Below are 18,158 nucleotides of genomic sequence, written 5' to 3'. Positions count from 1 at the left end.
GAGCCTGCAGCCTTGGCTTCCACGGGGGAAAGCCAGCAGTGCCCCGGGACTGCCCAGCTGGCTCAGGCTGGGGACCTTCCCTGGAAAGTCTCTTTGAGAAAGAGTGTGATCAGACAGAGGCTGGAACAGGCTGGGGGAGCCAGCATGCCAAGGCCAAGAAGAGGGCAAGAACAGCTCCAGGGCAAGAGAAAGGATGCGGGCTTCCTTAACACAAGGGGCCATGTCTCGATGGGGTCTCTCCAGCTCCGGGACAGCCAGATGAGGGTCCACATGGAGCATGGCTGGAAGATGGCAGGTCTGCAGGTGAATGGCCACAAGGAGGATTCTGCCAAGTGAGCTGGGGGCCTGGACCTGGCACTGGCCAGGCGTTCATCCTGGAAGCAGCTCTGGGTCAGGGAGAGACCCAGAGCTTAGAGCGAACACGTTTAAAGGGGCCTGGAGGTGAAAAGTCCAGAAAACAGCACCAGGAAACCCTTCCAACTTTTTGATGCCCTCTTGAAATGCCATGCTAACCACCTCCATCACACCTGCCCCTCAGGTAAAACACTGTTATGCTTGGAAACACACATGGCCTGTAAGCCACATCTAGAACCACATGACAGGAACCACACAACTGATTCTATGGCCTTGAGCATCTCACTCAGCATCTCAGGGTCTGTTTTTCCATTAGGAAAGTGGGGCTGTGATCACCCCTGCCTCACAGCCCTGTTGGGAGGATTCCCTGGGATAACTTTACGTGCTACTTGACACAGAACCTGACACACAGTAGGAGCTCAAGAAATTAATTATAATTAATAGCAAAGTTGAGAATCACATGTCCAACAGTAAAGGATCGGTCAAAAAATGATGGCACAGCCACATGGCTGCATATCATGTGATTGCTAAATTGCTTTCTCGAAAATTAAGGACATGGTAAAATTCTCGTAGGGCTTCCCAGGTGGCTTGATGGTAAACAATCTGCCTGCCATGCAGGAGTCATGGGTTCAATCCCTGGGTCAGGAAGATGCCCTGGAGAAGGAAATGGCCACACACTCCAGTATTCTTGCCTGGAGAATTTCATGGACAGAGAAGCCTGGCAGGCTACAGTCCAGGGGGTTGCAAAAGAGTCAAACATGACTTAGTGACTAAACAACAAAATTATCCTAAGTAAAAAAATGGAAGCTAAAATGGATATCATAATGTTTACATTGTATGGAAATCCAATACAACTTTGTAATGGAAATTCATGCATATTTTTTTTAAAAGCCTGCTGGTTAGCTAATGCAAGGTAATGGGTTCAGCTATTTGCAGTCAATCCTTTAGGCGCCTCTGCTGTTTCTATCTTTCCCAACCACTTTCAGTGATGAGTATGCATTCTTTCACAGCCAGGAAAAATTATCAATATATGGTACAGACTGAACAGCACTGACAACAAGCAAGGAACGAACTCAGCATTCTGTTGAGCCTGCTTTCGGAAGCTACAACTCTCTGTCCCCCAGCCTACAGCTGGGCCTTCTCAGCAAAGTGATCTTCCCAGAGAAGCACTGGTTGCCTTTGGTTCAAACTCAGCTGTCGGGTCTGCTTGGCCACCATGGGGACCGGGAGACAGCGCTTCACGTTCCTGCCTTTCTGCGGACTCTGAGCTTCCAGACCCAGAGGGCAGTCTATTCATTCACCCAAGAACATGCTGGGGGCCTGGGGGGCCAAGCCCCACAAATGCGAAGAGGGAAACCACAGGAGCTCAGAGCTGGTCCAGAGCCGGACCAGGTAACAGCGTGCGGAGCAGCACAGCTGAGGTGCTAGTGTGCGGTGGGGACCACAGGAGGGCCTGGCCCAGCCTGAGGGGAGCAGGGGAGGGGGCACGTCAGCACTGGGCTCCTGGCCATCGAGAGGCACGTGCGGGGACAGGAAGGCATGAATGCACAAGGCTTGAGACGGGAGCAGAAATCCACTCAGTGTGGCTGTTTATGGAGTATGAGGTCCTGGTGTCTGGGGCGGAGGTGGGGGAGGTAGGTGGAGGGGGGCGAGGGCCGGAGAGGTAGGTGGGCAGGGGCGAGGGCGGGGGAGGTAGTAGGGGCAGGGGGTCCCACACATCATGGCTAAGCAGTTTGGATTGTATCCTCAAGGCAGTAGGAAGCCACTGAGAGACTTCGAGGGTGGTCTCGGATTAGCAGAGGCCAGGCAGGTCCATCCCCGTTTCAGTACAGGGTAGCAGGGGCAACTGGCACCGTCTGCTGGAACCAGTCGATGAGGCCGTAAGGTGCAGGCCTGTGCACTAGGGTCTCCAGCAGCTGTCTGCACCCAGCAGGTACTGAAGACACGTTCACTGAGGGAAGGATGGGATCTGGGGGTGGGGGGAGCCATGACCAGCCTGCACTCTTCCCTGGGTCTGGGGAGGGCAAGCAGTGCTCCTGATACCAGACCCCTCCAGCCCCAGAGGAGAAGCATGGGCAGGTCTAAGGTGGTGGGCAGGACCCTAGGACGCTAACCGGTGATGGGGCGGCCCAGGCCCCCTACCGAGGGCAGCTGGTACAGGGCTCCCAGGAGCAGAGCGAGGGCATCTGCTGAGAGACAGTGCCACCTAGTGGCAGGAGGCACGCACACCAGGCTTCTCTGGGACTGCCCTTCCCACCACCCCAAATGCTCCTAGGCCTTTCTGGGCTTTTCATGCTGGCGTCCTGAGCAATGGAAGCAATGATCTTGGGCTTTTGCCACCTGGGCTGCACCTGAGCCTCTGAGAGCAACAGGCCCTGTGGCATCAGCTGAGGGCAGCTCTGCTGAAGAAAGTGGACAAGCTAGAATGTTATTCGAGCCCCACGTGGCCCAACAGGCGTGGCCAGAAATGTAGGGTCCTGTTCTCATGCTTGAACCTCCACAGTGGAAGAGATAAAGGAAACACAGTGTGCTCCGGAAGCTCTTCCAGGCACTGCTGACCCCTCCCCCCTTCCAACTCACACTCCAGGGAATTCTCCTTCAGGCCCTTCTGCAGCCTGTTTTCTCAGTGGTTCAGGTCAGAGGTGACAGTGGGAGGAGGGGCAGACTGAAGGACACCCCAGCAGCAGAGAACTGTCTCCCCAGATATTCTCCCCCGGCTCCAGGTTTAGTCCCAGGAGTCTGTTCCTGGGAGAGAGAAGTACCCAAGGCCAGCCTGGCTGTCTGTGGACGCCCCAAACCCGGGAGGGTCCGGATTCCAGCACCACAAATTCACAGCCACACGCCCACAGCTCACTCCTGACTGCTTGGCAGTTTCAGGCCAGGTAAGGTCACCGTGACTGCCTTAAATAACTCAACAGAGTTTGTTTCCAATTGTTGGTTTAGCCAAGCAAGATAAAAAGTACTTTTTAAAACTTCCCCTTTAAACAACAAGATCCTACTCTTTAGTGCAGAGCTGTATTCAGTACCCTATGATAAACCATAATGGAAAAGCATATTAAAAAAAGAATGCATATATGTACATAACTGAATCACTTTGCTATACAGGAGGAAACAATGCAACACTGTAAATCAACTATACTTCAATTTTTAAAAGAGAAAGAAAGAAAAGAAAGAAAACTAGAAAACCAAAAATAAAATTTCAGACTTAAAAAAAAAACACTTCCCCTTATTGTCAAAAAAAAAAAAAGTACATGCAACGTTAAAAAATTAGTTTTAGCAAAAAGTGTTTGACGCAGAAACTCAAGGTGCCTTATATGGTCCCACCCTCTATCAAAATTTTCTATAAACAACCTGCTAAATATTCTTTCTGCTACTTCTGTTTTATGCATGAGTATGTGGATATGGGCGGGGGCAGGGGAGTACACGCGGTAGTGTTTTCTATACTGACATACAGTTTTATAGCTTCTTTTGATTTTTCCCATTAAGAGCATTCTTCTAGAGGTAGTCTTAGAACCAGAGCTCAAAGTCAGGTTAGCCCAAGACCAGGCTGGCAGAAAATGCGAAGCCCCAGGAACTCAGGAAGCAGGAAGGTTTCAGAAGGGAAGAGGGACACACACTAAAACCCAGATCAGTCCCGGAAAAGAAAAGGCCTCTCCCACAAGAGGTATCCCAGGACAGGGGCAGGGACACCCCCCCATCTCCTCCTCTCCCAGCGGTGGCTGACAGTGCAGCTGGTGTGGAACAGGCTGTGGCATGAGTGTGGCCGGGGCGAGCGGCTGCCCCGGGAGCTGTTGGAGCCGCTGGAACACCCTGTACATTTCTGCTGAGCTGGGTGCACAGGCCGGGTCACACCCAGCGTCAGAGCTCGGGAACCGGGCCCTGTGCCAGGGCAGAGCCCTGCCTGTGACATCCAGGGGAACAAGGGCAGCCTCAAGAAAAGCTGGCCTGTGTGCCAGAGTGGCTCTCCTCCCTGCCCTTGGGGGTCAGCAAACACGCCCACCAGGGCCCAGCTCCTGGGAGCCTGCTCACACCAGGTAGGCTCCTGGCTGCATGATTTCATAGCCAATAATTCCAAGCCAGTGTAAGAAGAACAAAAGGAAAGGACTGAATGAAGATGGTGGGCAGGGTCCTGGGCTCCAGGGCAGAGTGGAACCCAGCCCTGCAGTCTAGCTGCAGGTTTGCATTCTGGGCCCTCCCAGTAACTGGCAGCATGAACTGGCTGCAGTGGCTTACTGCTTCTGAACTCCAGTTTTCTTGCCTGCTAAGTAGAAGTAACACAGCTGGTAGCTCTTTAGGTTAAATGTAATGATGTGTATCAAGCACTCAGCCTGAGCCTGCTAGACAACAATCACTCAGTGTTACCCACTACTATCATTACTGCTGGCTGAGGGTGCTCAAGAGAGAAGTAACTCCCTCAGGCACACAGAGACCTGCAGGGCCACTGGGGCCACCCCCCGGGGCACAGCCAGGAACACAGCAGCCACCTTAAAGCTTGTGACCAGGCCAGGCCGCTGCACACAAGGGTGGTTTTCTTGTCCTGAACAGGGTGGATAGGGGTCAGGCAAAGGCTAAAGACATGCAACCACAAGAGCCTCTGCAGTTACAGGGCCCCCAGATACCTCCACTTCTTCCTCCGCCAGGCCCAAAAGGGATTTCCCCCACCCATTACCTGATTGGGTCCTTGGCTCCCACCTGGGGAAAAAGGGACCAGCCCAGAGGCTGAGGAGGCGCCCCAGACTCCATGCTTAGAGGCTGCCGCCATCCGGGGTTAGCTGTGTGGGTGGGGGGAGCTTCAGCCCCTCCTTGTCTGCCCCAAACCTCTCCCTCTCTCTCGGGGATCACCCGTCTGCAAGGGCTGGAGCTATGCATTCTAAAGGAACTACTGCTTGTTGCCCCTGGGAAGGGCATGCAGGCCCTTACTCACCCTGGTCGATGGACTCACCCTGGTCGATGGAGTGCTGGGGCAGCTGGCTGAGCTGGCTGTTGACCACCCCCGCGTAGGTGCGAAGGAACTCCTCCTCGCTGGCCGTCAGCTGCAAGGATGAGAGAGCCGGGTGAGAGGCGGCTCACAACTGCCCCTGGAGGCACCTGCTCAGACTGGCTTCATCCCCAAGGGGTGCCTCCTTCTCCTCTCCCTCGGCCTCTATTCTTGAGATGTGACCTTGCCATCCCAGGGTGAGATTCTGACCCCTCTGCTCCCACCCCTGAAGCTTGGACCATTGGGCCCACAGGGCTTGCCACTGGGATTAGATCTGGAACAGGGATTCCAGCGTAGGGCAGGCCAGGCTCGGAGAGCCCCCCTGCCCTCTCGGGTGATCCTGTCCCCCTGGAAAAGAAGGCTCTTGGGAGAGGGGAGGAAAGGAAGGTCAGGGCCTTTAGAAAACCTCACCTGCCTGGCCCAAGCTTGGCACAGGGGGTAGGAAGACTGCCCTGCAGGGCCGGCAGGACTAGACATGCTGGTGTCTGTGCCCGGGAGCCTGAATCGGCCACAGCCTAAGCAGAGCCCCCGCAACCCCCTCCCCAGACCATGGCTACGGAAGGTGGCTGTGGCCCTCTGGCTGCCTGCGGCAGGCGCCCTCCCCAGGGGCCCTGCTGCCTGATGCCCTGCAGGCACTCACGTTGGAGCCCATTTTCCGCAGCATGAGCAGCACTCGGACCTTCTGCTGAATGTACACCTCCTCCGGACTCTTCCCGGGGGCCCCCTCGCGGTTCATCCCCTGGCCAGCTCTGGGGACTGCTGCGGAGTGAGAAGCACGGGGGCAGGGGACAATGTCAGGACGACACAGACCCGCACACGGGCAGGAGGTGTCAGGCAGCCCACGATGCCTCAGGGGCTCGTTTCTGAGAGCCCGGAGTGGAGGTGAATTGCCGGTCCCTCCCTCAACCCTGCTGGCCCAACAGCCAGCCCGAGCAGCTACCAGCCCTCACCCCACCACTCCTCACAGCAGGCGCTGGTGGCCAGTCCCTTCTGTGCATGGGGCTGCTGGGCCCCCGGGGGCTGAGCTGACCCAGACTCCTAGCCAGCATCACCTTCTAGTCGCCCCCTCAGCCAGGCTCCTGCTACGACAAGCCCAGGGGATATGCTGCACAAAACCCCAAGTGTCCCCAGCTCTCAAAGCAGGCAGCTTCCATGAGGAGCAACGTGACACAATCAAGGCAGCTGACTGGGGCCTGTAGCTGGAGAAGCCGTGGGATCAGTACCCCGCCCCCAGACACCAAGACAGCTCCCTCTGCATAAGTCTCTGACGTTCGAGAGGCAGGCTCCCGGGCCGGGCTCCAAGGAATCCCTCGATGGGGACGGCGAGCTCGGGGCTGCGGGCACAGACACCCGCCCAGGCTCGCGGCTGCTGCCCTCGCCAGCCCACCCACCTGTCACAGGGCAGCTCCTGCGGGCGGCAGTGCGTTCAGGTGCAGTGGGGACCCGATCTGCAGTGGCGAGGTCCCGGGAGAGAAGTCCCGGGGTTTCCTCCCTCCAGGAGGAGCCAGTGGGGAGGAAGCCGGGCGTGGAGGGGTTTGGGTTACACACTTGTAACTCCTGGATGAGTCAGAAATAACGCAGCAGCTGGTGGGGGTGGAGCCTCGGCAGCCCTGGTGCCAAGGAGCTGCGCTCGCAGGAGGACACTCCTCACACCGTCCATCCCTCAGGGGCCAGCGAGCCCAGGCAAGGCCAGTTCTCCCGGGTGAAAGGCAGGCTCAGAAATGCACCAGAGCCCTGGGCAGCAGCCTCCCTGGAGGCGCCTGTCAAAGCTAACAGGGGCTCCTGCCCTGAAGCCCGTACAACAGGGCAAAATGCAAAATGTGTTCGTGGCAGCCTTGCGTTCGATGCAGTGCCTCACGGGGCCTTCCTTCCACCACCAAAACCCACGTTCCTCTTCCACTGTGTGCCCCTTGTCACCTCCGGGCTCAGAAAAGGGCCCGATTCACAACTGGTAATGGGGAAGGACGGGTGAGCTGCCTCCAGAAGGACCTTGAATGAGAGGCAGCTGGCCATCCGCTGGGGCATCCCCCGGGCCAGGTGCACAGTGCAGGGACAGTCCTAACTTCCAGCATAGCTGAGCGGGATGGCTTGGTTATGGGGGATCGCTCCTCCACCTGCTGACGTGTTCGCGCCTCCCCCACCCCACACAAGTAGCCAGAATGATCACTTTAACAAAGCAGAACACATGACATTTCTCCTCACTTCAGCCTATGCCAGGATACATTTCATGTCCTCGCTGGGACCCTGCAGGCTGGCCCTGCCTCCTTGTTCCCACTCCTCCCCTGCTCCCCTCCCCTTCCCGCCTCCCTGCCGGTGTCCAGGACCTGCCTCAAGGCTCCTACCCCACCAGCCTCTGCCCCAGGGTCTCCAGGCCTCGCTTAGAGGGCTTCTGGGGGAGCCTTTCTTGACCGTGATCCAAGCAGGTGGTGCACCCCTGCCCAGGCCCTGCTGTCCAGCTGCCCCGTCTCGTCCTGCTTCCTGAGAGCACCTGCTGGGTGCTCGATGACTGTGTCTCTGAATCCGCTGAGGGGCTGGGGCCACAGGTGCTTCACTCACCCATTCCTCCCACAGCCTGAGCCCAGGTGGCTGAAGGGACAGTCCAGAAAGCCCGTGAGGTCTGGCCTCTGGGGTCCCCCTTCCACCCCATGCAACAATATCCACATCACTTAGAGTCAAATTTGTTGTTGTTCAGTCGCTAAGTCATGTCCAACTCTGCGATCCCATGGACTGCAGTACGCCAGGCTCCCCTGTCCTTCACTATCTCCTGGAGTTAGCTCAGATTCATGTCCATTGAGTGGGTGGTGCCATTCAACCATCTCATCCTCTGTTGCCCCCTTCTCCTTTTGCCTTCAATCTTCCTAGGGCTGAATGCAAATCTCTAATCCAGTCTCCACAACCAAACTCAGCTTTCCCAAATACTCTCGTTCCTGAGTAACTTGTCTGCTTTGGGCTGTCGTGTTCTCCAAGGACAGTGAAATGCTCCATGAAGCCTCCGAACTGGGAGTGAGGGCTTCTAGGGATAAAAGCCCTCTGATTCTGTACTGTGGCCAAGGGCTGATGGTTGGTTGACTGTCTTCTTGTGGAAGACAAGGGAATGGCCACTAGGTGTCGCCACACACAAAAGAACCAGAGTTCCAGTGCTGCCCGCCCCCAAACCGCAGCACAAGCCCCCAAAAGGCCCTTCTGGTTCAAGCCACCCTAGCAATGGATGGCTTGAACCCTGTGACCTCCTGCTGTCACAGACCACCCTCAGTCCCCCCAGAGCAAGCTCTGTCCCCTCGTTCAGGGGCCAGCTCCATCTAGCTAAGGACACTTCTCGGTTTTGCATAGCATCCCAGGACCTTGGGATGCTGGCTTCACAAAGGTCGAGAGTCCCTTCCTCACTGTCCTTTCCTGACTAGCCAGGCTTCCTCCAGCAGAGGTGTGAGAGCTCGGAACCAACAGGACAGTGTGTGTGTGTAAACGTGTGCAAAATCATTTTGTTATTGCTGTTGTTTAGTTGCTAAGTCCTGTCCAGCTCTTGAGATCCCATGGACTGTAGCTCGCCAGGTTCCTCTGTCCATGGAATTCTCCAGGCAAGAATACTGAAGTGGGTTGCCATTCCCCTCTTCAGGGGATCTTCTCCAACCAAGGAATGTAACCAGAGTCTCCTGCATTGGCAGGCAGATTCTTTAGTGCAGAGCCACCTGGGAAACCATTTTATATTGGGTCTACTTCACAGAATCTTGCTCCTCCCAATAACCCTACCCTTGGTGTTCTGTACTCACTGCCCAATCCTCTTACACTCACTACCCCCACACTCACTACCCTCTAGGATCCCCTGCCACACACTCATGCTGTGATTACCAGGGGGCCTTACAAACCCAGCCTTGGGCCTGGGGTGTCCTTGGTACCTGAACGGGTCTTTGGGGCTGGGTCATGCCCTCATGATGCTTCCCTGGGAGAGACTGTTTCTTAAACTGTCTTTCCTTGGGAAGACTCCTGCCATTCCTGAAAATTCTGGTCTTCTAGGATTCTTTGAGCTCTAGCTAGAGCTGACTCTGTGCTGCTGCCTGACAGAGGGAACATCCAGGGCTGCATCAGGGCAGATGGTTACATAAGCGCACCTTCCCGCCCTCCACACTCCAATCCTGATGGACAGGAACATCAGGACTGATTTACAATCTCGCCCTCAACAGAATCTGCATCGAGGGCGCCAACGTTCGGGAGAAAACTGAAGAGAATAAATCACAATTAACCCAAACACCACCGACCTTTCAGTTGCTGCTGTGCTATGAGTTCATTACAGAGTGTTTGGGTTTGGCACCTATTCAAGTGAACATGCTATTAGGTTTTCATCACAATTTTGACAGACATCAGATTAACTTCAGTAGAGAATTCTTACTTTCCCCTGCAGGGATCAAGAACTGGTCTCCACTGAAGCATGTTTAAATGACATAAGCCCAAACTACAGTGAATCTGGACACGTTAATCATTTATTCGGTCCTCAGCTGTGAGACCCGCTTCTCAATTGTGTTCTCCGGGTGATGCTGGAAACATCCCACCACTTGAGATGACGGCACATTTGTCCTACATCCTAAGAAAATCCTTGTGTGTTAACTGCCCAGAGAGGGAGACCTGCTCCCTCTCTGAAGGCAGAATATTCTGGAGGCTCACCAGGGAAAGGCCAAAAAACAGAAAATGGATAGATATGGGCAGGTGTCGAGTACCCAAACAAACGGCGAGGTGAGGGGAGAGGTTGTGGTTGAGTGGATGACATGCCACTGATGTCAGAGGTCATGGGGAGAGTGGGCGTGGTTCCAGAAAATCACATCTGCTTGGGACACACACAATTCAGAGAAACTGAGGTCTGTACATTCACTGAAACATGCAGACATGTCCACAAGCCCCCCAAACATGTCATACACACACTGCTGTTGGTTCTGAGCCCTCATCTCTGCTGAAGGAAGACTGGTGGGTGAAAGACAGTGAGGAAGGGGTTCCCAACCACTGGGAAGGATTCACTTCATTGTATAGCAGAAACTAATATGACACTGTAAAGCAATTACATCTCCCTTCCCCCCCAAAAAAGTGACAAAAGTGGGTCATGGCCTGGGAGGAGGCGCTGCTTCTCGGAGCCATGGAGGTCATCTGTGAGACACCATGCTCCTGCCCAGAGATTAGAAGGACCCACTCTGTGCACATGAGCCCCAGCTCGGAAGCAGCTGCCCTCAGAGTGGAAGACTCAGGAGGCAGTGCTGGAAAGACCCGGGAAGGGGATGTGCGGCCGTCAGACCCAATTGATCAATGGCTCTGAAAGCTGGCTTCCCCATGACAAACACAGTACCCTGCCCTCATTTTTACCGATAAACCTGAAGCTGATGCTGCTTAACACCCACACTTACATAAACTGGAATATACATTTATACCCAGGGTAGTCTAGCACCTGCTTGTATTATAAACGCTGAGTGACCACAGGCTGGGCCAGACAGCAGTAGGGGCCTGTAGATACAAAAGCTACCTCTGCCCCATGGATCCCGACACTTGCCTTTTGTTTTGTCCATTTAAAAAATTCTGCTATATTTTACATGCTCATGTTTCAAAATTTATTCTTACAACTGTACAGTATCTACATTGCATGAAAATACAGCACCATATAATGGTGTACTTCATGGAGCTTATATAAAATATTAATTCAGACTACACATATCTTAACAGCCTAAAAGACATCAACAAAAGCACAAAGCACACTGTTAAGAGCCCACCCAGCTGAAGCCATGAGCATCATTAGGGACGATGAAGAAAGGACACGAGATGTGCCTACTTCACGGTCAGCCCAGGAGCCGGTACCCAAGGCAGGACCCTCCCCAGCACTGACCTATGGACAGGTTACCAGATGTCCTGGCCCTGGAGTTCTTACCTGCTTCTGGAAATCAACTTGAGGCAAATGGTGCTCAACTGTGAGCTCAACGGTGCTCCAGATACTCAACTGTGACAGGTGGGCCGTGGCTGGGGAGAAATAGGAAGATGCCGCCCTGTGGAAACAGAGAACGGGTCATGGGAGCGGCTGAAGGAGTCCACACCCCGTGCTGAGAGACACAGGCTGGCTGGCGAGAAGCTCATGGCGATGGGCCCCACGCGGCAGTCCGGAAATACCTGTGTGTCTGGCCAGCCCAGGAACTTGCACTAGCACCTCTGGGATAAGGTGCTGATTGCAGCTGTGGACTCCTGTCATTTCCGGCCAAAGCAGGTCACCACACACCCTTCTCCCCTGGGGTTAGTCACCCAGCCGACTGGGAGCCGTGCTGGGAGACGATGAGCACCTGAGTGAATCACTCCTGCCAGCTGGTGGGCAAGTACCTGCCCAAGAAGGTGTCCCACCCACCTGACAACGCAACCAGCCAGGCTAGGTACCTTGGCGCCCCACCCATTTTGTGCTCAGATGTGCGTGGGGTTTCTGTGCTTTGGGAATACCTACAGTTGTATATGGAAAAATAAGTTCTCTCTCCCCTCCTCTCACACACAGAGAAACAGATTCGCACACGCATACTCTACAGTTGCAGATAATTTACAGCCTGTTAGCCTGGCCACACATCTGCTGGCCCTAAACACACCTCTTCCAGGAATCAGAGAACATTCTCTTTTCTTCTTCTGCCTCCCACACACAACCTCATGGTTTGGGTCCTTTGCAGGTTAACAGGGCAGGAGCAAGGCTGGATGGCGGGCAGAGGCACAGGGTGAAGCCGGCAGGGGCACCCAAGTCTTGCCCGCCTGTCCCCTCTTCACTGCGGTGCGTGGGCTTCCACCTGGACTTCAGGCTTTCAGCCCATGGTAAGGACAGATGTCTCTGGATAATTGAGAATCCTATTCTAAGAGACCAGGGGAAGCTCTGCAATCCATCTGTCTTCAGCTATCCCTGCAAAGAAAGCTACTCACGTACCCAAGGGGCTGAGGAATACATGTTTTTCAGAGAAAGTGAGTTTTCAGAAGCTTCTGCTATAGGTAGGCGCTGCTTTGGCCCTGGGTCTCTGGTCTGCAGAGCCCTTCAAGCAGTGCCGATGGCCCTGGGAAGGAAGAGCAGTCACCTGCCACTGCCACCTCTTCCACCCTCAGCCTACCCTTTGGGAAAGACATTTATAGCAATTAATTGCTCCTTTATTCCTCTAGACATCAAAGTTCCAAAATACCAAGGCTCCCTGGAGAAATGTCTACCCAAGTCCCCACATTCTTTCAAAAGGAGATGAAAAGAGACAACCTTCTTCCACTTCTGAGGGGCTTTAATTTCTCCAGCTATCACAACAGCCAATTAGCCCCCTACTGTCTACCGGGGTCAGACTGTCCAAGGTGCAGAGAGGAACCGAGGATTCGTGACTTGAAGGAGAGGGCGTCTGAGGGATGCGGGAGCTCCTGGTGGGACCGTGCAAGGACTCACACCAGCTGACCCATTTGCCACCTGATGATCAGGTCAATGTCCCCAGTTTACAGAGGAGGAAACAGAGTCTCAAGGCTTCCAGGGCCCCAGAGCCAGCAGAGACAGTGAGCATGCCCTGGAGCTGGACTCTGTTTCCAGTTCAGTTCTGTCCCTGGTCAACCATGCAACCTGAGGTCGGTCACTGCCTTCTGGGCCCTGCATTTTGCCACTGGTCAAGAGGAAATCAGGACCTCTGCCATGTCTTCCCTTGGTAGAGGCAAGGAGATTGGGGCTGGTTTCATAAGTGAGAGGCCAGGCACCAGCAAGGGACCGGGCACTCACAAGGGCCTCACTCCTGGTTTAATGCTCTCCTGTCGATGTCTTGAAATTCTGAATATTTTTCTAAACAAGGGGCCCTCCACCAAGCCCCACAAACTATCTAGCTGGTCCACAATGAGGAAGAGGATGTCGAGTGCTCTCAAACTGCCAAGGGCCCCGTAACCTTAAGTAGACAAGATGTGGACTCCAGAAGGATTTACTAAAGTAAAACCTCTCTAGGTGTCCACAGCCTCGTGTCAGGTGAGGAAGCAGGAGATACAAAGGACACTAAGCCTGCCTTCCAGAAGGCACCTGAATGGCTGAGGAAACCACTCTGCACAAGTCAAATAAAACACAAATCATAGGTAACAATGAACCAAAAAGATAGGTCAGGTTAAAACAGAATACTTCGAAGAGTGCCAACTGCATGTAAGGTGCCATGCCCAGCACCTCCCACTGAGCAGCTCAGAGGTGACAGGAAAAAACCCAGGGCCTTAATCTAGCGTAGTAAGTGGTGGAGTAAAGGGATGTGCAAACCTCAGTGACAACACAGAGGAAGGGGAGGGACCAGCTCCCAGTGGAAGACCCTGAAGCTGTGTCTTGAAGGATGAATAGGAGTTTGCTGGTAGAGAAGATGGGGAAGGGCATTGCAGGCATGGGGAACTGACATTCTTTGAACAAACTATTATTGAGCATCTGTTTATTATATGCCAGGCCCCCTGGGTTGGGCTTGAGGATACACAGGTGAGCATGTGACAGTCTGTGATGATGGTGTCTAGTGAGCAGGGGAGACAGGCATGAATCAAGTCACACCCAGGTAAACACAGCTTGCAGACACTCTGATAAATGAAGGAAGAGTGGCGTGGGGAGTGCAAGGTGCCCAAGGACATGCAACTGGATATCTGACCTCGCCCTGGGGACAGGCACCCCTCGCGGGCGACTTCTGAGCTATTACTGAGGGTGAGGAGATGCGGTGTTGTCTTGTGTGTGTGTGAGTCACACCCCCCTACACACACACACACACACACACACACACACACACACACAAGTAAAGGTCTTGAAACAGGAAGGGGCTAGGACTTTGGGAAAACAGGAAAAAGATGTGGCTGAGGCCTGGGAAGCAAGTGAAGGGGCTTGGAGGTGCTGGACCATACTTGAGAGGGGAGGAGAGGTTCAAGCAGGGGAATTAGGTAAGTCTGAGACCCCTGTGGCCGAGGGGTGGAGGAAAGATGGGATGGGGCTGTAGGGACGGTCCCTGCTGGGCCAGGTGAGGGCCGGGCCTCAAGCTGTGAGTTGAGGATGGGAGGGCCTGGGACGCTTTGGCAGGTGGAACTGTGGGCCAGTGGCAGCATCAGAGCCTGGGGTGGCTGCAAGTGGGGATGTGGGGAGGCCTGACGTGCCAGCTTCCAGTCTTCTGTCGACGGCCCTGAGGACAGGCTGAGCAGCCAGGGCTGAGCTCCAGGGTTCACGGAGAAGTTCTGGAAGCACAGCAGACTCACTCTTCAGAGGAAGTTGGTACCACCGTGCACATCCCCAAGGTGTTCTGGAGACAGAGTCAGAATGTGGGAACTGACCAGATCTGGGAAACATCCGGGGCACTGCTGGGAGATACTGTACTGGATGGGGTAAGGGGTGGGCGGCACTCTGGGAAGAAGGAATGACGTGAGTAACCGCAAAGAACTCACATCCTGGCCAGTCAAGTGGCCTTCATTCATTCATTCAAACAATCAACAAACATACTGAGCGCCTACTGGGTCCTGGGATGTTGTGCTGTGCTGTGCTTAGTCACTCATCAGTCATGTCCGACTCTTTGTGATCCCATGGACTGTGGCCCACCAGGTTCCTCTGTCCGTGGGGATTCTCCAGGCAAGAATACTGGAGTGGGTTGCCTTGCCCTCCTCCAGGGGATCTTCCCAACCGAGGGACTGAACTCAGGTCTCCTGCATTCTTTACTGTCTCAGGCAGATTCTTTACTGTCTCAGGCAGATTCTTTACTGTCTCAGCCACCATGCTGCTGCTGCTAAGTTGCTTCAGTCGTGTCTGACTCTGTGCGACCCCATAGACGGCAGCCCACCAGGCTCCCCCGTTCCTGGGATTCTCCAAGCAAGAACACTGGAGCGGGTCTCAGCCACCACACAGCAGTGCAAACACAGTCAAAAGTCCCCATGCACATTCTAGGGAGGGGGAGAACAGACAAAACAAAATAGAAAGGAATCAATGTGTAAATAACCTAGTACGGAGGAAGAAGATGGATGCTATGGTAAAGAAACTGAGCTGGAGGAGCGGAACAGGAGTGTGGGGTAGTTGGGTGAGGGGGTAAGCTGAGGGAAGCTCAGGGAAGTTGGACCGAAGCTGGACTGGGGCTTCAGTCCAGGAGGGATGAGAGCCAGGGAAGGAAGGGGAGGGGACTGGATCACAGGAAGGATAAACTGGAGGGATGGGGAGATAAGACCTCATTCCGTGTTCCACATACTGCCCAGAATCCTTGGTTTCTCAACCCCAGCACTGCTGACACTGGACTGGATAACTCTTCATTGTGGGGACTGACCTGCACGTGGCAGAGTATTTAGCAGCATCCTGTGCTCTCTCTGTCCCCTCGGCTGCGACAGCCCGGAGTGTCTTCAGACTTTGCCCTGTGTTCCCAGAGGTAGCCAAAGCTCCCCAGGTGAGAACACTGCTTGAAAGGAACCGCTGACACACAGTCCGACTCACTGTGGGCTGGGCACTGTTCTGAACCCTCATGTCAAACATCCCTATGAGGTCTTATTATACAAATGAGGATACCAGTCTCCCGTCACCCAGCTGGTAGGCCCTAGTCTATTGCGGGGCAGGATTCGAACCCAGACCATCCAGGCCCCGACCCCTCTGCTACACTGCTTTCCAGCACACAAGTAGGTGGACAGAGGTGCGCTCAGAGCCAGTGGAGGGAGGCAGGCCTGGGCCTCAGCCTCGGCTGAGAGTCCCAGTCAGGGCGGCACCTCTCCCCAGCAACATTGAAACTGGGGCACCAGAGAGAACTTCCGTGAGCTCCACTCTCAGTAATTAAACTGCAGCCTCTCAGACTCAAGGGCCCCATCAGCAGCTGCCTTAATTAATCAATTCCACATCTCCGCCTCCTCAGCCTGGAGCCAGGCTTGGCATCCCAGAACCACGCTCCACCGGCAGGCAAGAGACAGGTGTGAGCACGGCTCCTTGGGTCAGGGAGTTTGCAGGACGCGGCAGCAGTCTTAGGAGATGAGCTCGGGATGAAGAATTAGTCCTGAGGTCGCCAACCCAAGTGCCAACCTTCTCCCAAGCTCCTTCCTGCTGTGTCAGGCCAGGCGAGCTTGCAGAACAAAACTGATAGTTACTGTGGTTGCTAGAGCTTTCCTGGGGGCCGCACGGTGTCAGGCCTGTTTAGCACACCGAGTCCTCAGGACAAGCCTGCAAGGTAGGAATTATTCCCTTTTTATAGATGAGACAACCAAGGCTCAGAGAAGGCAAGGAACCCACACAGGGCCACGGAGTTAATACATGACAAGCCTGGAGAAAAGTTAATATGGAGTATTTACTAGATATTATATTGTTTCACCATTATATGTGTTGAGTGCGATGAATACATTGTAGTCACACTGTAAAATATTCTGGTTCTTAAGAGATACAGGCTGAAGTGTATAAGGGTGAAACGTCTCAATGCTTGCAACTTACTCTAGTTTCAGGGAAAAGGTGTGTGTATGAGTATGTGTATATGTGACTGTGTATGTTTGTACATATATATGTATGTGTATGTATGTGTATATGTGTGGGTGTGTATGTGTACATATATGTGTATTATATATGTAAATATATGGGTGTGTATGTGTGTATGTGAGTGGGTATATATGTGTATAAATGTGTATGTATGGGCTTACCGCATAGCTTGGGCTTCCCTGATAGCTCAATTGGTAAAGAATCTGCCTGCAATGAGGGAGACCTGGGTTGGATCCCTGGGTTGGGAAGATCCCCTGGAGAAGGGAAAGGCTACCCACTCCAGTATTCTGGCCTGGAGAATTCCACGGACTGTATAGTCCACGGGGTCGCAAAGAGTCAGACATGACTGAGCAACCTTCACTTCACTTCACTGTGTATGTATGAGTATGTATATATATGTGTGTGTAAACGTGCATGTATATGCATGTGTGTATATGTGTGGGATGTGTGTGAGTATGAACAGAGACAGAATGTGTGAGCAAAGGTTAACTTTGGTGAATCCAAGTAAAGGGCATGGGGGTGTTCACTGCATTATTTAGAACTTTCTGTAGATTTGAAATCCAAATGAAAAGTCAGGAAGCATTAGAAAGTCCCTGGGACTTTCGGGTTAGGGTTAGGGTCACAGCAAGAGAGGCTGCAGTCGCTCTGGAGGCCCCTCGCGTCGGCGGGGAGCAGCTCTGAAACTCAGACCCTGATGGGGTCCTACTCCCCTGACAGGCGCAAGCGTGCTGCACTGGAGATGCTGGGACTCCCGACACCTCGAACCTCGGCACTCCCACCTGCCCTTTCCCCAGCAACAGGGCACCTTCTGTTCCAGGTGGGAGCTGCTGATGACGGCCCTTTGGGGGAGCTTCTCGAAGCATCAGGACCAAATCATCATGACGTCATTAGTGTGGCTGCCCTGCCCAGCTGTCCAGACAGCACCAGCAAAGGCATCAACACTGAAAACTATACTAAAGCTGGGAAGGGGGCTTCAGGGGGCACCTTCTTTCTGTGGCCTGACTCCCCTCAGAGAGCCTGCAGGCCACTCTTGCACGTGGCACGTCACACACACCAGAGGACACCGGGACAGGCACGACCTTGGCTGCTAGACAGGAAGGGCTCCTCCCACTACCCTTGGGCAGACCCCGGCCATCTACCACGCTCCCCGCCCAGCACTGGCTCTCAGTAGGGGGCATCTGGAGTGGTCTGGAGAAAGGAGATTTTCAATCATCACAGTTGGGAGGACACTCCTGGGTAGAACCACCTAGAATGCACAGGACGGAAGCCACGTCCACAGCGCCAGGGGCGAGGAACCCTGCCGGGTAGTCACCTCGGTTACCACTTGCACCAGGCTCCTTCCACACCTCTGGCCTTCACCTCTGCTGGTCCCTCAGCCTAGAACATTCT

At 54.1% G+C, this 18,158-nt stretch overlaps 1 protein-coding gene across 6 annotated transcripts in view; it reads right to left on the bottom strand.

The window, feature by feature from the left end:
• The window catches only part of CTNNBIP1 (catenin beta interacting protein 1), a 46,806-nt gene that overhangs the window by 12,288 nt on the left and 16,360 nt on the right, over positions 1-18,158 (bottom strand). For 2 of the 6 annotated variants that reach the window (XM_018060371.1, XM_018060373.1), the window contains exons 2-4: positions 11,232-11,346; positions 5,973-6,091; positions 5,279-5,387 (exon numbers count right to left, since the gene is read on the bottom strand). In XM_018060371.1, coding sequence (XP_017915860.1) covers positions 5,279-5,387; positions 5,973-6,068 — 205 coding nt within the window. In that variant the 5' untranslated portion in view covers positions 6,069-6,091; positions 11,232-11,346. Of the gene's footprint in view, positions 1-5,278; positions 5,388-5,972; positions 6,092-6,723; positions 6,901-11,231; positions 11,347-11,467; positions 11,631-18,158 lie in introns of those variants that run through there. The other 4 variants (XM_018060372.1, XM_018060374.1, XM_005690723.3 and 1 more) reach the window with 4 other exon arrangements.

This window comes from Capra hircus, chromosome 16, assembly GCF_001704415.2.
Source record: "Capra hircus breed San Clemente chromosome 16, ASM170441v1, whole genome shotgun sequence".
NCBI classification, from domain to species: Eukaryota; Metazoa; Chordata; class Mammalia; order Artiodactyla; family Bovidae; genus Capra; species Capra hircus.
The sequence above is the reverse complement of the archived record's forward strand: the minus strand, read 5'-3'. Positions and strand labels throughout refer to the sequence as shown.